We start from the raw sequence: 24505 nt of genomic DNA, 5'->3' as shown, positions 1-24505 counted from the left end.
ATTTAACTGAGTAACTGGAGAGAAATGGGTGGTGTCTTAGCAACTCCACCCACAAATTAGTGTAAATAAAAATCCAATTTCCAGCCTGAAACACTGTCTGGCCTTGTCAGCGCACAGTGCCCCATCTAGATGGCTTTATCTGAATAAACAGAAGAACTGTAATTATCAGATGACCAGACCAATAATCAATCAGTATAGGCATGTGGTTTCTTTGATACAACTGAAATGCATTTCAACAGACTTGTAATCTGTCAGGGTACATAAAGGAGTTTTTCTTACTTACCAGTAGATGGAGTTAAGCCTTAAAGTGGACTTAAAGAGAAACTCCGACCAAGAATTGAACTTTATCCCAATCAGTGGCTGATACCCCCTTTTACATGAGAACTTTATTCCTTTTCACAAACAGACAATCAGGGGGCGCTGTATGGCTGATATTGTGGTGAAACCCCTCCCACAAAGAAATTCTGAGTACGTACCCTTGGCAGTTTCCTGTCTGTGAACCTTGCTGCATTGTGGGAAATAGCTGTTTACAGCTGTTTCCAACTGCCAAAAAAAAAGCATGCAGCAGCTACATCACCTGCCAACAGTAAAAATGGCACCATGTAATAAATGTCATAACGTCAATCAGGGATTTAAAAGATTTTACAATGGGCAAACACTGACTAAATCATTTATACATAATTATTGTAAAAATGAAGCAATTTTTTTTTTACAATTCTTTCACTGGAGTTCCTCTTTAAACTCTTGCACAAGAGAGAAGGAGAACACAGAGTAATCCACCATGGATGTGTTTATAGAGTACAGCCTGTCTAATTCTCCCTCCTCAGCAAGTAATGTACTAGTGTAATTTAAGCTTCCAGCGGTCTGCTGCCTCTGATTAATTGAGAGCTATTATGTAATGAGAGGTGGTTAACCATTTCAGTGCTCCCAGCAAACCAGGAAGTAGCTACACTGCAGCATCTCTGAAGGAGCTCGATAAGCTGCAACAAGGAAATGTTTTTTTCTGTAAAGGTTATTATGCTGTTGCTTATCTTTTAGAGTAGAGAGGTCCGCTTCAAGAACTTTTGCCAGGTAGTTTTAGATAAAACGTGTGAGAATTTCCCTTCCGGTTGCTTTTGCGGGTGCCACACAGGAGAGGAGGAGAGGACAAACCACTTTAACAGAGACACTGATGTCAAGAGTGAAAAAGTGGGAAGGAGCTAATATTACCCTGTTTTTTTGTTTGTTTTTGTTTTGTTTCTTTAATGTCTGTGTTTCTGCTGAGGAAATTTCTCCCACTTCTTCTCCCTCTGATGTGAATCGCAAAAGATAAGTTAAAATGGCACTGTGGTGTCAAACAGTAAATTAGTAAATATAAAACTCTGCTCTCCTGGTGGTTTAGCCTTGGCTATTCAGCTTGCGTCCCCCCCCCCTTCCCGAGCATTGTGGGAGAACGGGAATTATTCGGCTTCAGAACTCTCAGTAAACAAACATTCTGCAGAGCTGCACCTGACAGAACTAAAAACACCTGTGATAAATTTCAGAATATAAAGCAGGATGAGGAAAGATTTTACAAAGGATACAAAACCTGACTAAATAAATTATAAATGAACATTGTAAGAAAAACAGCATTACAATATTTTCACTATAATTTCACTAAAAATTGCAAACTGACTGTAGCTCTAAATGTTCCTAGGGGTTGTTTTAAAGTGGACCTGTCTGAATGCTTGAACGGGACAGAAGGGAAACATAGAGAAATGCACGCTGTATGTATTTAGAGAGTTTAGCGGCGCCTGTCTAATTCCCCCTCATCTGTGACTAAGCAGAAGTTATAATTTGATTCCTCAGCAGTCTCAGCTGGCTGCCTTGGCAGATAAGCTAATTTGTAAACACAGAATTGTAACACTATTGCCCCATACACACGCTCAGCAGCGGTCTTTTATGCAGCACAATTAGTAAACAACTTTTGTTGTGAAACAACCAGAAAAATGTGCTTGCCATTGTCCAAACAACTGATAAGACTGAAAAGAAGTCAATCCAACTGTTTGATTGACTACATATCAGTCTTACCAGTTGTTTGAACAATGGCAAGCAACTTCTTCTGGTTCTTTCACAACAAAAGTTGTTTGATAATTGTGCTGCATAAAAGACAGCTGTAGAGCGTGTGTATGGAGCTTATGTCTTCTTTTATGAAAGCAGGAAGTAGACACACTGCAGATTTATTGTAGGATTCTTATCAGCTGTAACAAAGAAATGTTGTTTTTCTTTAAAGGTTATTATGCTGTTGCTTATCTTTTAGATCAAAGAGGAAGTTTAGAGTTCAGGTCCGCTTTCAACCTTTTTCGGGGTATGACAGATTTATTACAACTGACATGTGCTGCAGTAGTTTTGGCACCTGTCAAAAGACGTTTCTCTAGGCTCTTAATGTATTGGTTTTTTGTGTTGAAAGAAATCGGTTTTATGATTCCAAGGTTAATGACTGCTGCAGTCTGTGCCTTTCTGAGTTTTGTTACATGACTTTTGCAAAGTCTCAGTTTAGCCGTATCAGCTGCTGTTTTGGCATTTTCCAAATATCAGGTGTCTTTTACAGGAGCAAAATATACAGACGTGCCAAATGGAATTTCACGTTACTAGAAAGACTCCCCAGCAGGGGAATAGAGCACTGAGCCTGATACACTGACGCTCTCTCCGGTCTAAAGATCGTTGGAGAATATAATTCATGCAGCAAATCTGGCGCCATTTTATTAAAAGACAACTGTAACGAGGGGATATGGTGGCTGCCATGTTTATTTCCTTTTAAAGCAAACCTGTAGTGAAAAAAAAAACTTATAATGAATTACATGTGTAGTATGGATAATGAATAGAACATTAGTAGCAATGAAAAGAGTCTCGTACTTTTATTTTCAGTTATACAGTATAGCTTTTTTTTTTTCAATAACATTGCATCATACTGTCACAGTTGCAATTTTTAAAACCACACTCTGTCTTTAAAGCTATCAAACAAAAATGGAAATAATGGCCCTTTGAACTTTCCTGGAGTAAAACATGCCATCTCTCACTGGGTCAATTATGGCCCGATATGCCAAAAAGTTGCATAGTGGTTAGCACTCTCGCCTTGCAGCACTGGATCCCCAGTTCAATCCCAGCCAGGGCACTATCTGCACAGAGTTTGTATGTTCTCCCCATGACTGTGGGGGTTTCCTCCAGGAACTCTGGTCTCTTCCCATATCACCAAAACATACAGTTACGATAACTGACTTCTCCCAAAATTGGCTCTAGACTATGATACATACAGTACAAAAAACATAGACCTATGACTATGGGAGGGATTAGATTGTGAGCCCCCCTGAGGGACAATATACTCTGTACAGCGCTGCGGAAGTTGGCGGTGCTATATAAATACTAAATAATAATAGTGATCAATAGCTATGTCACATTACATTTTCAATCTCAACAAAGTTCAGCAAAAATCTATTCAGGATTAGTTTTAGCTGCAAGCATTGTACTTTAATATCAATATAGAGGCACACTATTCAGCTGTTAATCCTCCACCAATCCTCCCTTTCCCGCTCTCTATTCACACTTTTGAAAGATAAACTACTATTATTATTAACTAGTATTTTTATAGCGTTGTACACAGTATAATGTCTTGTTACATAACTTTCCCTCAGAGGAGCTCACAATCTAGTCCCTACCATAGCCCTAAGCAGGGGCGTTTCTAGGGTCCTTGGAGATCGGGGGCACCTGTGGGCACCAGGCGGGGAGGTAAATGGGCGTGGCCATGAGGTGAGTGGGCATGGCCATGGGTGGGGCAAAATGTACATGAACTTAGCAGCGGTGTAAGCTACAGATAACGGGCCTGCCCATCGAAATATTGGATGGAGCCCCCTGTCCTTTATTTAGATAATTTACAATCAGTATAGGCATAGATCAAAGATGTATACGCACATACAATTTTGATTGGTCAATCACTGACCCCCAATTTTACCACCCCCGTACAGTAAGTGGGCCAACAGACAATGAATTTTAAGAACAGAGCTAAAATTGGCTAATCAAAATTGTATGTGTGTACCAGGCTTTACAGCTAATACTGTACATACTGAAAGTAGCAGGGATCAGCATACAATATAGCTGGTTTACAATCAGTAAAGGCACAGAGTAACACCTTACACTGTACACAATGAAGGTAAATCAGCACACAGTGCAGGCACTAGAGAACAGCGTATACTGTACATACTGTAGGCAGCAGAATTCAGCACACTGCAGCTAGCGTGCCAAAAATATGAGGATCACGTTGTGCGGAGTGCTTATCGCGCCACACCGAAAAATGGGTGGGCCATGGACCAGAATATAGGTGTGCTAACGGGTGGAGACAAATTTACATGAACCTAGCAATGGTGGGACATTAGATTATGACAGTGGTGGCGAACCTTTTGGAGGCCGAGTGCCCAAACTGCAACCCAAAAGTCACTTATCTATCGCAAAGTGGCAACAGCAATTTAAACTAAATACTGTACAAACGTTGTAACTCATACATGAACATTATGGAAAATCCAAGTTGAAAATAAACTGTGAAGATAAACAATTTCATCCATCCTACTGAAAAATGTATTCAATTTTTTAGAACCTCCCAGTTTTATTTTCTGTTTTAAAAAGCTAAAAATGTAGGTTTAATGCTATTTTTTTATATGATAAGGATTCAGCTTTTCCCATAGTCTCGCAGTTAGCAATCATGTGACCCCCAACAAGACAAATTCAGCAATCATGAGGCCCCTAACAAATCATGAGGCCCCCAACAAGACAAATTCAGCAATCATGAGGCCTCCAACAAATCATGAGGCCCCCAACAAGACAAATTCAGCAATCATGAGGCCCCCAACAAATCATGAGGCCCCCAACAAGACAAATTCAGCAATCTTGAGGCCCCCAACAAATCATAAGGCTCCCAACAAGACAAATTCAGCAGTCATGAGGCACATAAATAGACAGCATTTCACATAAATAGGCAGAATGCCCCCTTAATATGGTAGCCCCCCTAGTTAGGTAGTGAGTGACAGGGACCCCCAGGTTAGCTAGTGAGTGACAGGCGCCTCCAGTTATTTAGTGAGTGACAGGGACCCCGATAGTGAGTGACAGGGAGCCCCTTTAGGTAGTGAGTGAGTGCCAGGGAGCCCCTTTAGGTAGTGAGTGAGTGCCAGGGAGCCCCTTTAGGCAGTGAGTGAGTGCCAGGGAGCCCCTTTCTGGCAGTGAGTGAGTGCCAGGGAGCCCCTTCAGGCAGTGAGTGAGTGCCAGGGAGCCCCTTCAGGCAGTGAGTGAGTGCCAGGGAGCCCCTTCAGGCAGTGAGTGAGTGCCAGGGAACCCCTTTAGGCAGTGAGTGAGTGCCAGGGAGCCCCTTTAGGCAGTGAGTGAGTGCCAGGGAGCCCCTTTAGGTAGTGTGTGAGAGCCAGGGAGACCCTTCTGGCAGTGAGTGAGTGCCAGGGAGCCCCTTCAGGCAGTGAGTGAGTGCCAGGGAGCCCCTTCAGGCAGTGAGTGAGTGCCAGGGAGCCCCTTCAGGCAGTGAGTGAGTGCCAGGGAGCCCCTTCAGGCAGTGAGTGAGTGCAAGGGAGCCCCTTTAGGTAGTGAGTGAGCGCCAGGGAGCCCCTTTAGGCAGTGAGTGAGTGACAGGGAGCCCCTTTAGGTAGTGAGTGAGTGCCAGGGAGCCCCTTTAGGTAGTGAGTGAGTGCCAGGGAGCCCCTTTAGGTAGTGAGTGAGTGCCAGGGAGCCCCTTCTGGCAGTGAGTGAGTGCCAGGGAGCCCCTTCAGGCAGCGAGTGAGTGCCAGGGAGCCCCTTCAGGCAGTGAGTGAGTGCCAGGGAGCCCCTTCAGGCAGTGAGTGAGTGCCAGGGAGCCCCTTTAGGCAGTGAGTAAGTGCCAGGGAGCCCCTTTAGGCAGTGAGTGAGTGCCAGGGAGCCCCTTTAGGTAGTGTGTGAGAGCCAGGGAGCCCCTTCTGGCAGTGAGTGAGTGCCAGGGAGCCCCTTCAGGCAGTGAGTGAGTGCCAGGGAGCCCCTTCAGGCAGTGAGTGAGTGCCAGGGAGCCCCTTCAGGCAGTGAGTGAGTGCCAGGGAGCCCCTTCAGGCAGTGAGTGAGTGCAAGGGAGCCCCTTTAGGTAGTGAGTGAGCGCCAGGGAGCCCCTTTAGGCAGTGAGTGAGTGCCAGGGAGCCCCTTTAGGTAGTGAGTGAGTGCCAGGGAGCCCCTTTAGGTAGTGAGTGAGTGACAGGGAGCCCCTTTAGGCAGTGAGTGAGTGACAGGGAGCCCCTTTAGGCAGTGAGTGAGCGCCAGGGAGCCCCTTTAGGTAGTGAGTGAGCGCCAGGGAGCCCCTTTAGGTAGTGAGTGAGTGCCAGGGAGCCCCTTTAGGTAGTGAGTGAGTGCCAGGGAGCCCCTTTAGGTAGTAAGTGAGTGCCAGGGAGCCCCTTTAGGTAGTGAGTGAGTGCCAGGGAGCCCCTTAAGTTAGTGAGTGAGTGCCAGGGAGCCCCTTTAGGTAGTGAGTGAGTGACAGGGAGCCCCTTTAGGCAGTGAGTGAGTGACAGGGAGGCCCTTTAGGTAGTGAGTGAGTGCCAGGGAGCTTCTTTAGGTAGTGAGTGAGTGACAGGGAGGCCCTTTATGCAGTGAGTGAGTGACAGGGCGCCCCTTCAGGCAGTGAGTGAGTGCCAGGGAGCCCCTTTAGGTAGTGAGTGAGTGCCAGGGAGCCCCTTTAGTTAGTGAGTGAGTGCCAGGGAGCCCCTTTAGGTAGTGAGTGAGTGCCAGGAAGCCCCTTTAGGTAGTGAGCGAGTGCCAGGGAGCCCCTTTAGGTAGTGTGTGAGTGCCAGGGAGCCCCTTTAGGTAGTGAGTGAGTGCCAGGGAGCCCCTTTAGGTAGTGAGTGAGTGCCAGGGAGCCCCTTTAGGTAGTAAGTGAGTGCCAGGGAGACCCTTTAGGTAGCGAGTGAGTGCCAGGGAGCCCCTTTAGGTAGTGAGTGAGTGCCAGGGAGCCCCTTTAGGCAGTGAGTGAGTGACAGGGAGGCCCTTTAGGCAGTGAGTGAGTGACAGGGAGCCCCCCCTCTAGCTGCCGCCGCTCCCCCCTCACCTGGCAGTGTAGTCAGACCTCAGGATCAGCGGCGACCCGACCAGTACCAGTGGGCGCCGGACGCACCCGCTCGATATGCGGAAGTGATGTCACTTCCGCATATCAGTGCGGGCGCTGGGTCCTAGCGCCCGCACGATTGGTCGCCGGCTCGCCGCCTGATCCTGAGGTCTGAGTGACGCGGCGGCGCGAAGAGATCCGTGGCACCCCAGGACAGATTGGGGGCACGTGCCCCCCCAAAATAGGGCAAGTGACGCCCCTGGCCCTATGTCTTTGTATGTATCGTGTAGTGTATGTATCATAGTCTAGGGACAATTTAGGGTGAAGCCAGTTAACTTATCTGTATGTTTTTGGGATGTGGGAGGAAACTCTAGTGCCCAGAGGAAACCCACACAGATATGGGGAGGCACAGACTAACCAGCAAGCTCATGGTGACCCAGAACTCATTGGAGTGTGTAAGGGACTACAATGGTCCTAAAAGCCCCCTTACTAAGATGTTAAGAAAAACAAAAGTTTGCTTTCCTAAAACAGAAAGAATTTGCGATAATTCAGGTTGGAGTGAGCTTGAGATGTCTCCCAGAGCAACACTGCTGAATATATGCAAATTAACCATTGTACCCTTAGAAGCTAAACACACCTCCAGAACCGCTGGATTGCAATGATGTGTCAGCTTGTTAATTTGTACAGAGCCATAATAATCCAACATGCATACAGACTGTTATGATATGGGGAGAACATACAAACTCTGTGCAGATAGTGCCCTGGCTAGGATATTACCATCCGGGGACCCAACGCAGCAAGACTAGAGCGCTAACCACTACGCCACCATGCTGCCCAAAATCTCTAAATTAGTTGAAAGTTAATGGATCTAATACGTTGAAGGAAATAGATGTCCAGTAGATTTGATCTAAGTGATTGAACTAGCCTGAAAAAATGGATCCATATATGGCCAGCTACTCTGCTGCAGCTTCCTCCAGACACTGGCTCTGCAATGTAACTAGTACTGACAGCACTGAAATGAATGGAGAGGCCATCGACTAGCTACAGTGCAGCACCATCTAGTGGTCAATGGGAGAAGCAGCATTTTGTTTAGTAATCAAATCTCACAGTGAAAGTGGACCTTAAAGGGAACCTAAACTGAGAGGGATATGGATTTTTCCTTTTAAATAATACCAGTTGCCTGACTCTCCTGCTGATCCTGTGTCTCTAATACTTTTAGCCACAGCCCCTGAACAAGCATGCAGCTAATCCAGTCTGACTTCAGTCAGAGCACCTGAACTGCATGCTTGTTCAGAGGCTGTGGCTAAATGTATTAGAGACACAGGATCAGCAGGAGAGTCAATGAACTGGTATTTTTAAAAGGAAAAATCCATATCCCTCTCAGTTTAGGTTTCCTTTAACTCTTGCACAGGACTGAAGGAAAACCTATAGAAATGCACCCTGTATGTATTTAGAGAGTTTAGCCTAATTCCTCCTAATCTGTGTCTCATCACAAATTGTAATTTAATCTCTGCCCTGTGTCACCTGACTGCCACAGCAGATAAGCTCATTTGAAAGCACTGGATGTAAACAATATGTCTGCTCCCATGAATCAGGAAGTAGAAACACTGCAGATTTATTGCATGATTTGTATCGGCTGTAACAAAGAAATGTTGTTTCTTTAACGGTTATTATGCTGTTGCTTATCTTTTAGAGCAGAGAGGAAGTTCTGAGTTCAGGGCCGCTTTATACTGAAAACTGGAACACAACTTCAGCAAATGCTAGAATTTTCACTGGGGACCCATCATATAGGATTTGATTTACATAACTTCTAAAATATAAATTGAGAACCCTCTTGATTTCACGTACATAAAACGTGTAAAACAGGAACCCCTTGTGTATGGGATTATGCTGTTGCGTATCCTTTATGCTGGGTACACACGTTACGATTTTCCATAAGATAGATGCATCTGATTGATAAAATCCCTCATCTCCGACATTACTCCCGATCGATTCTGCACTCAATTTCTCATAGAAGTGAATGGAAAAAGATAAGAAAAACAAGCGAAGATAAGAGAATCAAGCGCAGAATCGAGTGCAGAATCGGGTGGGAAAATCGAGCTGAAAATCGAGCGGAAAATCGTAACGTGTGTACCCAGCAGTAGGGCTAGCTCACACTACAAGAGCTTTTCTAAGCACTTGTGATTTTAACCTCTTCGCATCTAGACCTTTTTTCCCACTTATGGATCAGAGCAGTTTTGACAGTTTAGCTATGTCCTTATTTAATCAGAAATAACTTTATCCCTACTTACGACACAGAAATGAAATATATATTATTTTTCAAGACAAACTAGTCTTTCATTGTATGCCATTTTTTCCCTTGAACAATTTTGTTTTCTATGAATTTTAATGGGAAAACAAAGAAAAAAATAGAAAAAACATGTATTTCTCAGTTTTACCACTTGCAGTTTAAAAATAAAAAGTGCTACTGTAGATAAAAAACACAAATTTTGTTTGGCTATTCTTACTGCTTATCACAAAACTTAGATTATGTTTCCCGGTCACAATTTATGGTGAAGATATTTGATTCTGAAATAATGCTACAGAGTGTGTTTTTCACTATAAAATGAGAAAATAAAAGTATTTTTAATAGTAAAAAGCAATCTCATTAGCTCAGGAAACATATATTCTCATTCACCAATTAGTGCTGCATCAGATAGTGCCAGAAAAGTGCACAGGAGCAAGCCCAATCCTGCACAGCACTGCTTCTGCTACAAGACGTATATCTACTGACTTGTGGCTTAGATGAAGTCACAGAGGACGTATATCTACTGACTTGTGGATGAAGTGGTTAAAAGCTCTTGGTAATGTTATCCTATGTGAGTGTTCACACTGCAGCGATGTGATTTTGTAAAAATCCCTCATAGGATTGCATTAGCAAGAGCTTTTTAAAATCTCTGGCATTTAAAAAGCTCTTGTAGTGTAAATCAGACCGAGAGCAGAGAGGACGTTCAAGTCTGCATGAACACTGTGAATGCTATGTCCTCAGTGCTTGCAGATGCATGAATGTGGGCTATTGGGGGGTGCTAGGAGAGGGGGCTCAGTTACCTTGTTTTCTTTACTCTTCTGTGTTGGCAGGTAGAAAGCATTTTAATGCATTTGTATTGATCTGGAGCCATTTGTGTTGTTGCAGAAAGTTTGTGCAGGAATGTCCAAGCGGACTCATCACCCTCCATGAATTCCGGCAGTATTTCTGTGACTGTACAGTGGGGAGTGAATCTTCTCAGTATGCCGAACAGCTGTTCCGGGCGCTGGATAACAATGGGGTAAGAACTGAACATGGCCTTAGCAACAGAGCTTTTTTTACGCATTGAACCAGTAATGCGTAAAAATGTATGTGTTAATGTTCCTGCAGTAGTGGGAATGCGTAAAAATGTATGCAATGCGTCCCGCTGACCTCCGAGGTCGGCAAGCTGCCAGTGGGGGACTGGAGCAGCAGTGAGTGACTACGAGGGCACAGGATGGCTGCATGGGGCTGGTAGAAGCCCCAGGTAAGTGAAACTCATTTTTTTATTTTGCTTGGACATTCCCTTTAAGGTGCGTACATACAATTACTGTCACTCCCAGGTTTTAGGACTCGATCCCTCAGGCGAGTGCTGTATAGACATGAAGCTAGCCTAGAGGCAGGGCCGGTTCACTCATGAAGCAAGGTGAAACATTTGCATCAGGCGGCAAAGATTACACGGGTAGCATATGTGTACAGTGTTTACACTAACAGCATGCAGTCAGAGTAGGAGAAGTGAGAGGAGGGTGAGATGAAGAAATCATCATTGGGGAAAAGCAGCTTGTAATGCTGTGTGAGGAGTCTGACAGTGAGTGAGGAGGGGGGAGGCAGGAGAGCAGCAGTGCTTCATTTGACTTGCACAGCAGAAGGGAGGAGGTGGCACTGCTGTCCTGACTGAGGAGGAATGGAGTGGCTGAGGGTTAGCAGTTTGTTTGGCACAGACTCACAGCCAGCCAGTGTGCCATGCTACATAAGTAGCTGAAATAACTGACTGTACAATGCAATTGCCACGCACCTGTGCATGGCAATTTTAAAGCACACCTGGGGTGAAAGGGATATGGAGGCTGCCATATGTATTCCCTTTTAAACCATGCAAGTTGCCTGGCTGTCCTGCCTATAATCTGCCTCTAATACTTTAATCCATAGACCCCAAACAAGCATGCTGATGAGATGTTTCTCAATGAAGTCTGACTGGATTAGCTGCATGCTTGTTTCAGGTGTGTGACTGAGACACTACAGCCAGAGATCAGCAGGGCTGCCAGGCAACTGGTATTGTTTAAGAGGAAATAAATATGGCAGCCACACCATATCCCTCTCTCTTCAGGTTCCCTTTAAATTGTACCTGAGAAAGACATATGACAAGGATTTATACTTACCTGAGTTTTCCTGCAGCCCCCAGTATTCCGTCAGCTCCTCTGTGTCCATCTGGCTCCCTCTGTTCTCCTGCATTCTTCCCTGGTAAAGTCAGGGACAAACGGTGCATGTTCAAGTCACAACTGCTTCAGCCCGCTGCCCCGCTCCCATGGAGTTGGAAGCTCCAGGCCATTTCCACCAGGACTGCTAGACACAGGAACTCTTTTTCTCCCTCGGCTGTCAGCCTCCTGAACTCCCTTTACATACTGCCCCCCCTGGCTACGGCCAACCAGATAACCTGCCCATAGGACTAACTGATCAGATCTTGCGTGTGAGTTTAAGAACTGTTTTTGTATAATGTAGTGTGTTTCTTGGTTTGTATTAACTGAACATGTGCACCTATCTTCTACTCTATGCTCGCGAGCTTTGTTATATATTGTGCCAAACCCAATTCTGAGCAGGACCCAGTGATGCTTGGCGAAATAAACAATTCAGATGTTTGGTCTTAGCTGCGCTAAGACTGTAACTGCTGCGCAGGATGCTTCCGGCCACGGGAGTGTGAATGAGGGGTGGCGTGGCCGGAACCATGCATGTGTAGTGGCCCGCAACCTGGCTGAATCGTGGACTCCATTGCAGGAGAAGGGAGGAAACTGGACCATCATGGCAGGAGCTAGTGGGAATACAGGGGGCTAGAGTTAGCTCCAGGCAAGTATAAATCCTACAGCAGCTCAGCTTCAGGACAGTAGTGAGTGTTAAAATCTCCAGCATGCGCTATGCAGCCATAGTGTGCGCTGCTAAATTACGTTATGCTACAATAGTTTAACGAGCACTCCACTGAACCTTCCCTGAGCCCGGCGGGTCCAGTGGCTTCAAAGGACGAGATTCCTGCACTTTGATTGGCCCAATAGACTGACTGTTGACAGTCAATTGGGAAAAAAGTAGATTTTCCTCCAGCCCTGGTAGTCCTTCAGGCCCCTTGGTGTCTTTAAGGTGCTCTCCGTATTGCCGCTGCTGTGCCCTCAGAAAGATCTGCAACTGGAGCTCTAGTTACAACTACTGAGCATGCGTGGGCATGTCCATGTGCCTCCTCAATCGCGTTCCCAATCCTGGAAGCATTTTGGGCATGCGTAGTGCAATTTTTTAAAAACCATGCAAATTGCTGGTGAAGAGTAGAAACCTCAAGGTTGTCTATAGGCCAGAAGCTAAGAGTAAAAAGCCTGTGTTCTGGTGTGAGTGTACCGGTCTTAAGCTTCCCATCAATTACATGTAGAAAACCTTATTATTTTATCTTGGCTGCAGGATGGGATAGTGGACTTCCGAGAATATGTCACAGCCATCAGCATGCTGGCACAAGGAACCCCAGAAGACAAGCTCAGATGGTCTTTCAGACTGTATGACAAGGACAAAGATGGCTCCATCACCCGATCTGAGATGCTGGAGATTATGGAGGTCAGTGCGCACTGCAGGGAATGCCTCTAAAACCGGGAGTAATAACTTGTAGTCAAATCATTTCCAGTCGCTGCAGTATTTGATTGGAAATTATCGATAGGCCACGGAACTGTGTCATATATATGGGCACTGTGCAGGGGCGTAACTAGAACCCACTGGGCCCCCTGCAAAACTTTAAATGGGGCCCCCTCCCCTTTTGTGCATGCACCCCTCCCTTATTATTAAGATTATTATTCCCTTTAAAGGAAACCTGAGATAAACTAAATGTATAGATTTATACTTACCTTGGGCTTCCTCCAGCCCCCTGTAGTCTGTCTGCTTGATCGCCATCCTCCCACGATCCAGCCCAAGTGCACTCTACTGTGCTTGTGCAGTCCTGGGTGTGCATGTACTCACGATCACCCTGTACAAGTGCAATCACAGCAGATTGCTCCCGGCAGTGGGAGCACAATTGGGGGACATGCACATCAGGGACCACGCATGCGCAGTGGTCTGGTAATGTACGGGGCCTCACTGCAAGAAAACAGAGTGGCCCAGGAGGACAGTGATCAAGCAGACAGACTACAGGGGGCTGGAGGAAGTCCCAGGTAAGTATAAATCTGTACATCTATCTATAAATCTATCTAAGGTACACTTTAATGGATACCAGAGCCTAAGTGTCCAGCTAAAATGGTGGCTACCTGCATGTGTGTACAGATGTCCTCATCCTTACCACTCTTCCCTGTTTACCACCACCCCCTCCGTTTGTGTGAAAAAGACCCCATTAGTTTGTGTGAGTCACCTAAGTCACACACTACTGAGCATGCACAGGCCCGATGGCATGCCTCCTTGATCACGCTCCTATGGCCGGCAGCATTCTGCACATGTCCATGTACGAGGCTTGTGGAGAGTGTTATAAACTGTTCTAATCACATTTTTTTCCGGCACCAGCAACTTCTTATAGTTGCGTCTCACGGACTGTGAGATAACTTGACTCTCAACACAGCAAGCAGGAGATAGATTTTCCTCAGACTTCTTCAATATTTACGTTATTTATTCAGGAAACAGAAATACAGATAGATACAGTTCATCATATCCTAGCAAGCAAAGCAGATCTTCATGTTTCTTGGCGTTGCAGCTCTTGCCTAACTCCCTGCGGAAGTTAGGCAGGTATTCTTATATCTATTCTATGTTACACTAGACTACCTATGTACAGCATACATCATATCAGATTACAGAAAGGAATGAACATACTTAGAGGTCCCAGTCAGCATTGAGAGCTTGTGTGAAAGTAAGAAGCAGAGTGAGCTCCCATCTGCTCACTCAGGCTTTAATACCGACTAGGAAAGAGTTAAATATGACATCATCTTCGCCATCCCCTAGATCAGACTATTGGTGGACCCCCTCGTGGTGTCATCATACACACCTACTCGATTAATATTTAATGAGGCTTTTGACATACATACATGGAATTTGGTGTTTAGTAAATATGGCTGATGTTTATTGTTCTAGTGGTGTACATCCACGGGTCAGGGAGACCTGTGGGCTTGTCCATAGAACAGCTTATTGGTATGTTCTGGTTCTGCTGACAGAACTGCAGATTTTCTCTCTAACAGAAAATCCCCTTGAAGGGCAGGTCTGCTCCCCAAGCCTTTTTGACTAACTGAGTCCAAATAACTGAGGCCTACTTAAATTATAACAATCCCCCCTAAAAAGGCTTGACCCGCAGATCCCAGCTTCTGAACCCACCAGTACCTGGTTTCTTTTCTTTATGTTTTACTTTTCGATGTTCGTGCTCACACAACTTCTCTGCTCTAGGCGGTTATCCCTGGAAGAGAGAGAGAGCAAGACCTCTTGGTCTTCCTGTAACCAGGCTCTCTGGGTAGGCCCTACTTCTAAGTCCCTCTATACCACATGCTCAGCATTTGCGTCACTTGCGTATCACTCACAAACTTGCATGACCACAGAAAAGTGAAACTCGTTTGGTTGTTACACAAAAGAGCAGTGCCAGGTGCCTTCTAAAAGAGCGCCTTTATACAATCAGCTCCATCACCGGTACTACTAAACCTATACCCGTAACCCTGTATATCCCCTAATTTAAAAATATTGGTTCATGAGATTGTTTATGAGGCACCAATCTCTTGACCAGGTTAATTTGTTCTACGTAATTTTAACACACAACCTCACCTGGATAATGATGCCTAAAGTTGTCATCCCCATCCAGACGACCAGTGGGTGTAGGAAGAACTTGTGAACTGCAGAGGACCAGTCCGAGTGTCCCTGGAACATCGCCGGAAACCTTTTCCACCAGTTCAGACTGGAACTCACCTGCTTATTTTTGTGTTCTACCTCGTTAAGATCACCTGGATCATGGTGAGATCTTACCTCTAACTTAGTGTACTGTTTGTTTAACCATGGGATCAAAGTGTGGTCGTCTTGGATCAAACCCTGTTCCCCTTTGTCGCATGTCGTGTTCTCTTTTAGGATGGGAACTTCACGTGAAACTTTGAACTTTAGAGTTCTCTCAACAATTTGAGAAATAACGTCATCAACCCTGGATGACTGGATCCATATGGGATCTCCGCTCACCCAATATGTTCCCCTTGACAGATCCCCCTTATCGGAACAATTATGAAAATGTACCTTGAATGTGTCCTTAGACATGATGCTAAAAAAACAAACCTTTCCTTCAGCCACCGGAACTATCGGTTTGGCTTCAGGGTGGATCTTTTGAATGGTAGCCTCGCATTCTGCGTTATTGAGCCTGCAGGCTTCTTCACTAAATTTGACTTGCCCCGGCAAACACAGGTACCTCTGGGAGAATTCCCCGCATGAGGACAACTCTACTCGTTTCACCTCCCCGTCTAGCACCAAAAAAGTTTGACCTTTCAGGTCATGGTGTAAGACATGTGTTGAGGTGGGAACTAAGGAAGTGGCGGTGCCTAAAGGAATGTTGCACCGTTTCCATTTGTTCACCCAAACATCTCGAAGCTTCCATGCAAAAGATCCTTCTCCAGAAAAATTAATATACCTCCCCTTGTCCAATCTCAGTTGGATAGGATCTTTAAGCAGCTCCCCCAACTGTCCTGATTGGACCTCTTCCCCCCTTATGTCCTGAGGCACAATATGTACCAGAGGTTGGGAAGACTGTACTCTCTGCAATCTTTCAATCAAGAGTACTTCTTCACTTACCCAACTAGCATGAGGATAAGCGGCTGCATATGGACTATGTAATATCGTCCCCTGTTGTGACCCGTGTAGTGTGGATGGGGTTCCCTGTGTTGGCTTTCCCTCCCCCGGGATCGCTCTCCCCACCCTCTTTGTCACCTGGAAATGTGGCTCGATCTCGATTTTTACTTCTTGTTTCGAGAACCACCACCCCTCGGCTTTCCAGCCTTTACGTGTGTATAGTTGTTTCAGAGGCACTCTCTGTTGGTAGTTCCAGAGTGTGATGTTGTCCCCCGCGTCTCTCCGGCAGGAGAATTGACGCCTCCTGCTCGTTCCTCTCCAATCTGGAACCATCCCACTCTGGATAACCAAGACAAGGTAACCCTGAATCACACACTCCACCTTTTGCATGTACCCATTGTACTGCAATGTACCTTTTAACAAAACTTTGGATCGGTGCTTCGATTCTGGGAGTGTGACATTCAATAGCAGATTTACACTGCCATTCAATTTATACTGCCCGCACACCTGACCTTTCAGACCTTTCACCCACCTTGTGCCATGAAATTTGTTTTCACCTGGCACAAGTGCTCTTTTCCTCCATCCCTGCATGGTCCATCTGTGCCAAGCGGAGGGAGATGTAAAAGGATTAGTACCTTTGTCACCAAACATTAACATGCTTGGGCCTTGCATTCTCATTAACCCCTTATTATACATGAGAATGTCCTCTCTTCGTTCTCCTAGGACGAAATGGCAACCTAGGATCACCATCAGCACGGTACTCTTCATTATAAAAGCACCACCTTGGGAAAAATTTGCACTATGCTTTGCTCAGTCAGTTTTTTTAGTCGTTTTCCGATCTCAGGAATCTCGTGTTTTAGTCTCTTTCCAATTTCAGGAATCTCGTGTGTTAGTCTCTTTCCAATTTCAGGAATCTCGTGTGTTAGTCTCTTTCCAATTTCAGGAATCTCGTGTTTTAGTCTCTTTCCAATTTCAGGAATCTCGTGTTTTAGTCTCTTTCCAATTTCAGGAATCTCGCTGTTCTCCAACCTCAGATTGGCATCTGGAACCTTTCGCTTATCCGACTGACATCTCCATCTTTGCTGCCAGCACTGCAGCTGTCTCGAGTCCATATTGCCAAACTCCTGAAATCGAAATACAAACAAATCAATTCTTATTAATGATTTGGGATTCGCCCTGCGGCTTGTACTCTGTACACTTTAAATTGATCAATATATACCGTAATTGATCTCGTTGCTTTATGGTTCTCATGAACTCTGTTTACTCTTTGTGGTAGATTGGAGTTAAACCTCTCTCCCCTACCTAAGTACTATCCGAAGTACTTACCTGTGTAAAATATGCTCCCGCGGACTTTGGAAGCTCTTACCTCATTGCAAGCTCCCTCCACATCCCCCCCTATCTGTACATGCGCGGCCGTCGCATGCACAGATTACGGATGCCACACCTGTTGTTGCTTTGCAGGTGAGCCTGCAATGCTCTTACTCATTATCGCATTTACTTATCTAGAACCTCATTGCAATACCAGCTCTGCTAGAAGTTCTGTGTGTTGTACCCTCTGACCAATGTTTGCCGTCCTACTACCCCCATACTACAAAAAAAATGGCTGCCTCCCTGTAGGAAGGAGCACTTTGCCCTTAAACTACACAGGGCGTAGGGCTAAGCATTCCAGCATCAAATGCCTGTATGCAGATCCCTGAATGCCCACTTGGTAGGTAGTCGTATGGCAAACCTGTCCTGATACACTGTCACTCTGTAAATGGCAATTCTTTCATTTGTAAAATTGCCCCATGAACTGCTGTCGGTTCTTGTTCTTTGTGCTACACTTGATAGGAGCTGGAAAAAAACATATTTGACCAATCAGTGGACGGAAAAAACACACAAAAACCAGCCCCAGCCCAGCATAGACCTCTTAGTCAAACTCTGGCCCTGTCCACGACAAAAACCGGGAAAAAAAACGTTACCGCTCTGCAGCAGCGGCGACAGATACCTGGATCGGTCAACTCCCTTTTTTTCCAACTCCGGCACCCCCCTGATGCACTGTCCCCCCCCCTTTTCTCTATTGGGAACTCATGCTGCACCCCCCCGGTAAGGTGCCTCACTTAAAGGAATAATCCCATAAGCAACTCAGTACAGACCCTTTCCTGATCTGCGCTGTTCCTTGTCACCCTGCACCTAGCTGGGAAACATTTCCTATCCGTGACCATGCTAGTCTCACAGCGACTGCTTGGTGCACGTATCCTGGCATTCCTATCCCTGGACCCCGGCTATGGGGAAATATTCGGGATCCGAGATACTCAGTAGAATGTCTCATTATTTCTACCCCCCTTCCTTTCAGCTGCTCTGCCCTGAGCCACGAGCACAGCCTGACGTGACGTGGATCCCCCAGCCCCTCCTCCCCCCTGCCATGACGTGTGGGAGCCATGACTCTTGGGGGCGGGCCCTCCCCTATGCCGCCATTTTGAGTCCTGGACTGCCAGCTAAGATGGCTGCTATCAATCTCCCGTAGCAACCTCTTGATCCTATACACATTAGGAGAAAAACAAAAGCAACAGAACAAACATTTCATGCATAGTTACACATAGTTTCATGCATAGTTACACACATCGATACACAGTGCAAAAAAAAAAAAAAAAAAAAAATCAGCATTCCGCCACACACACTGCCTTCAAAACCGGAGAAAAAAACCTTGTCCCAGCTGCAATTCTAAATGCCATACATCGTAGTATCACCCAGGGACTTGGAAAGCTCTCTCTCTCTTCACAACTATCTGATTAACACAGACATAGCTCAGACCCACTAGAGCGTGCTATGAACTCTAAACCACTTTAACTGTTACCATCCCAGCTAGAAACTTCTTCTGAGATGAACATTTAGCAGCCGAAGCTGACCAAACAACATTAAACATATGCAGACATTTCAAAACATTTTAGCAGCTCTGACTGGAACGAGAGAAGCTTGCAGAACATCTCACAAACACCCCTATGGACAGGGAAACAAACATGCTGCCCGTAAAGAACGCGCCAGAGTACAGTCGCACTTCACCCATTATCTCAGCTGTAGCTATAACTTACTTTTACAGCGACCCAGAGACATGGCTGTGCATTCCTGTCTCCCCAGCTCCCCGAAGAAAAAAACATCCTTCTCAACCTCATGGCTCACAACTGTCTCACACTCCCTCTTCTGTCTACTAGTCTCCCCTCCTCTCTCCCCCTCATCCACTACTAACAGACTGAAACACTGCTGGCTTCCCTCTGCCGTGGGCGACCCCCCCCCCCCCCCCCACACCACATCTGGCATCCTTCCCAGTCTCTGGGCAGGAGGAGAGAAAAACAAAAAAACAGAGAGAGAGAAGAGAAAAAAACTTGTATACAGCCTACTAACAGAACGCGAAGGAGGAAAAAAAAAGATAATGCAATATAACAACGTAAACTATACAGTACTTGCCTGATCAGCGGACACTTGGCAATTCATCAGCTTTCCGCAACTGTTCTCCGCGAAACTGAGTGGACACCGGAACTTCTGGGGGGGCTCCCACTCCCCCACAGCGGATCGACCTCTCGCAGCAAGTTGCCAGCTGGCCATCAGAGGGTTCCTTCCGATCCAATTTAGGCTGTGAACTGCAGTGCACACGCAGTTAAAGTGTAACGTCCAAGAGTTTCGCCGCTGATATCCTCGAATTGCAGCCCGTGTGCTTGGCTCACGCACACACCACTTATCAGCTTGATAAGCTTTTCCAGTCCGCTTCTATTCCACTTGTGTCGCTGTGGAATATCTTGAAAACTTCTTCGGCCCCTGGCCCCGTCTGCCTGTTTTGCTAGGCAGTGAAGGGTTCATCGGCACCATTGTTATAAACTGTTCTAATCACCTTTTTCCGGCACCAGCAACTTCTTATAGTTGCGTCTCACGGACTGTGAGATAACTTGACTCTCAACACAGCAAGCAGGAGATAGACTTTCCTCAGACTTCTTCAATATTTACGTTATTTATTCAGGAAACAGAAATACAGATAGATACAGTTCATCATATCCTAGCAAGCAAAGCAGATCTTCATGTTTCTTGGCGTTGCAGCTCTTGCCTAACTCCCTGCGGAAGTTAGGCAGGTATTCTTATATCTACTCTATGTTACACTAGACTACCTATGTACAGCATACATCATATCAGATTACAGAAAGGAATGAACATACTTAGAGGTCCCAGTCAGTATTGAGAGCTAATGTGAAAGTAAGAAGCAGAGTGAGCTCCCATCTGCTCACTCGGGCTTTAATACCGACTAGAAAAGAGTTAAATATGACATCATCTTCGCCATCCCCTAGATCAGACTATTGGTGGACCCCCTCGTGGTGTCATCATACACACCTACTCGATTAATATTTAATGAGGCTTTTGACATACATACATGGAATTTGGTGTTTAGTAAATATGGCTGATGTTTATTGTTCTAGTGGTGTACATCCACAGGTCAGGGAGACCCGTGGCCTTGTCCATAGAACAGCTTCTTGGTATGTTCTGGTTCTGCTGACAGAACTGCAGATTTTCTCTCTAAGAGAAAATCCCCTTAAAGGGCAGGTCTGCTCCCCAAGCCTTTTTGACTAACTGAGTCCAAATAACTGAGGCCTACTTAAATTATAACACAGAGCGCTCCCCGCCACAGGGACGCGGTCAAAGAGGCTTGCCATAGGGCCTGCACATGTGCGACAGTGCACAACTTGGGTGACTCATACAAACGGAGGGGGGCAGGGGTATGAGGGAGGAGCGGTAAGGATAAGCATATCTGCATACACATTGCATGTAGTGGCTGTAACCACCCTTAAGGTGTACAGTGGGTCTTGTATCATTGAAATGTTTGTTCACATAGAGCACCCCTGGCCCTGCCTCACAATTGCTGCCCCCCCCCCCCCCACACACACACACACAAAAACCACACACTTCAAAATGGGAAAGGCACAGACTGTACGGGGCGCTGACATGCCCTAGTCGGCAGATTTTTATGGGGCCAGAGCTGGATCAGTGGTGCTATGTAGAGTTGAGCTGAAATTTTCGTAATTTCGCATTACTATAATTACGCATGCGAAATTTGCGATTACGATGCGAAATTAGCGTAGCGAAATTGCCATTAAAATCGTAATTGAAAATACCGTAAGCGTAATTTTCAACGCGAAATTTCGCGTTTCGATCATGCCGTAATTTCGCATTAAACGCTACCGTAATTTCGCGTTAAATCGTAACGCTCCGTATAATATAAAAAAGCCGCCGACTTTAAGGGTTAATAGCAAAGCCCCCTTAAATGCTAAGAGCCTCAAATTTGGAGAATATATTAAGGAGATCAGGAGGAATAAGAGGAAAATTTTTTTTTTAAAAAAGACCTTATAGTTTTTGAGAAAATCGATGTTAAAGTTTTAAAGTAAAAATGTATACATTTAAAAACCCGCCGACTTTAACGGTTAATAGCAAAGCCTGCTTAAAGTTTAGGAACACCAAATTCCTAGGGTATATTAAGGGGATCAGTGGGAATAAGAGGAAAAATTTTTTTTCAAAAAGACCTTATAGTTTTTGAGAAAATCGATTTTTAAGTTTCAAGGGCAAAAATGTCTTTTAAATGCGGAAAATGTCAGTTTTTTTTGCACAGGTAACAATAGTGTATTATTTTCATAGATTCCCCCAAGTGGGAAGAGTTTTACTTACTTCGTTCTGAGTGTGGGAAATATAAAAAAAAACGACGTGGGGTCCCCCCTCCCAGACCTCTTTAACCCCTTGTCCCCCATGCAGGCTGGGATAGCCAGAATGCGGAGCACCGGCCGCGTGGGGCTCCGCACCCTGACTATACCAGCCCGCATGGTCCATGGATTGGGGGGTCTCGGAAGGGGAGGGGCAGCCAAGCTTTCCCCTCCCCCTCCGAGCCCTTGTCCAATCCAAGGACAAGGGGCTCTTCTCCACCTCCGATGGGCGGTGGAGGTGGAGGCCGCGATTTCCTGGGTGGGGGGTTCATGGTGGAATCTGGGAGTCCCCTTTAAAAAGGGGTCCCCCAGATGCCCACCCCCCCTCCCAGGAGAAATGAGTATAGAGGTACTTGTACCCCTTACCCATTTCCTTTAAGAGTTAAAAGTAAATAAACACACAAACACATAGAAAAAGTATTTTAATTGAACAAAAAACATAACCACGAAAAAAGTCCTTTAATATTCTTAATTAACCATTAATACTTACCTGTCCCTTTAAATAAATGATCCCACGCAATATCCTCGGAAATGTTCTATCAGTTACAATGTAACAAAGTTATTACAATGTAACAACTTTGTTACATTGTAACTACGCCGCACCCGAAGTCACTCACCGCCGCCGCCGCCACCGCGTCTGTGCTGCAGGACCCGCTATAGCTCAGAGCTCTCTAAGCATCTTTGTATTTGGGCTCCAAGGAGCCCCATTGGTCCTTAGCAGACCAATGGGGTTCCTTCTGATTTGAAGGAACCCCATTGGTCTGCTAAGGACCAATGGGGCTCCTTGGAGCCCAAATACAAAGATGCTTCTCAGAGCTCTGAGCTATATAGCTCAGAATAGCTCAGAGCTCTGTCGGGTCCGTGCAGGACGCTAAGTCCCCGCTGGCTCCGCTGCCCTCCCCGCCTCTCCCACATATCACCCACATGTCACCCACATGTGGGTGACATGTGGGTGACAGATGTGGGCGGGGTGGACAGCGGGAGCCGGCGGGGACTTAGCGTCCTGCAAGGACACGTAATGCTGCGGCGGCTGAGCGGCGAGTGACGTCGGGTGCGGCGTAGTTACAATTTTTATTTAAAGGGACAGGTAAGTATTAATGGTTAATTAAGAATATTAAAGGACTTTTTTCGTGGTTATGTTTTTTGTTCAATTAAAATACTTTTTCTATGTGTTTGTGTGTTTATTTACTTTTAACTCTTAAAGGAAATGGGTAAGGGGTACAAGTACCTCTATACTCATTTCTCCTGGGAGGGGGGGGTGGGCATCTGGGGGACCCCTTTTTAAAGGGGACTCCCAGATTCCACCATGAACCCTCCACCCAGGAAATCGCGGCCTCCACCTCCACCGCCCATCGGAGGTGGAGAAGAGCCCCTTGTCCTTGGATTGGACAAGGGCTCGGAGGGGGAGGGGAAAGCTTGGCTGCCCCTCCCCTTCCGAGACCCCCCAATCCATGGACCATGCGGGCTGGTATAGTCAGGGTGCGGAGCCCCACGCGGCCGGTGCTCCGCATTCTGGCTATCCCAGCCTGCATGGGGGACAAGGGGTTAAAGAGGTCTGGGAGGGGGGACCCCACGTCGTTTTTTTTTTATATTTCCCACACTCAGAACGAAGTAAGTAAAACTCTTCCCACTTGGGGGAATCTATGAAAATAATACACTATTGTTACCTGTGCAAAAAAAACTGACATTTTCCGCATTTAAAAGACATTTTTGCCCTTGAAACTTAAAAATCGATTTTCTCAAAAACTATAAGGTCTTTTTGAAAAAAAAATTTTTCCTCTTATTCCCACTGATCCCCTTAATATACCCTAGGAATTTGGTGTTCCTAAACTTTAAGCAGGCTTTGCTATTAACCGTTAAAGTCGGCGGGTTTTTAAATGTATACATTTTTACTTTAAAACTTTAACATCGATTTTCTCAAAAACTATAAGGTCTTTTTGAAAAAAAAAATTTCCTCTTATTCCTCTTGATCTCCTTAATATATTCTCCAAATTTGAGGCTCTTAGCATTTAAGGGGGCTTTGCTATTAACCCTTAAAGTCGGCGGCTTTTTTATATTATACGGAGCGTTACGGTTTAACGCGAAATTACGGTAGCGTTTAATGCGAAATTACGGCATGAACAAATAACCATTGTACTGCGAAAATTACGCGAAAATTACGCTTACGCGAAATTTCGCGAAATCCTTCTTCATTACGATTATGTACTTACGGCCATAATCGTAATTACACTAATTACGCAAAATTTCGCGAAATCGTAATTAGGTCATTACGCTCATCTCTAGTGCTATGGAGTACCAGGGTAGCCTCAGTAGTATTCAAAAGCTTCCCCCTCCTGAGGTAAGTACCCCTTAGGGGCACTTTTTTCACTACAGGTGCTCTTGAAAATGACCAATGGATGTATTGATGATACACAATCACTAAACAAATTGCAGGCAGGTGCATGAAACACATGTAGGTATGTGTTTGTGTGACAGACATGCAGCTCAGTCTGTCTATGTATTGTGTAATGTCACAGCACAGCACATTGCTTATATACCAAAGGGATGCAGAGACTGCAGTTCCCGAGATAAACACTCTTTGCCCTGAAAACGTTCAGTTTCCACTCGGCACAGATTTACGTGTAGAGAGTTCAAGCAGTGATTCTACTGCCTGACTCTCTGACTACTGCATGACCAGAAAGAAATGCTCGGCAGTGTAGACATGAG

General features: G+C 45.6%; 1 protein-coding gene across 1 annotated transcript in view; it reads left to right on the top strand.

Annotated features, from left to right (window-relative positions):
• LOC137564174 (guanylyl cyclase inhibitory protein-like) overlaps positions 1-24505 on the top strand; it is a 42487-nt gene that overhangs the window by 1321 nt on the left and 16661 nt on the right. Inside the window, exons 2-3 of the mRNA XM_068277651.1 lie at positions 10245-10377; positions 12768-12917. Of these exons, the coding sequence (XP_068133752.1) occupies positions 10245-10377; positions 12768-12917 (283 nt within the window). The remainder of the gene's footprint in view (positions 1-10244; positions 10378-12767; positions 12918-24505) is intronic.

This window comes from Hyperolius riggenbachi, chromosome 3 (assembly GCF_040937935.1).
Source record: "Hyperolius riggenbachi isolate aHypRig1 chromosome 3, aHypRig1.pri, whole genome shotgun sequence".
Classification (NCBI taxonomy): Eukaryota; Metazoa; Chordata; class Amphibia; order Anura; family Hyperoliidae; genus Hyperolius; species Hyperolius riggenbachi.
The sequence above is the reverse complement of the archived record's forward strand: the minus strand, read 5'-3'. Positions and strand labels throughout refer to the sequence as shown.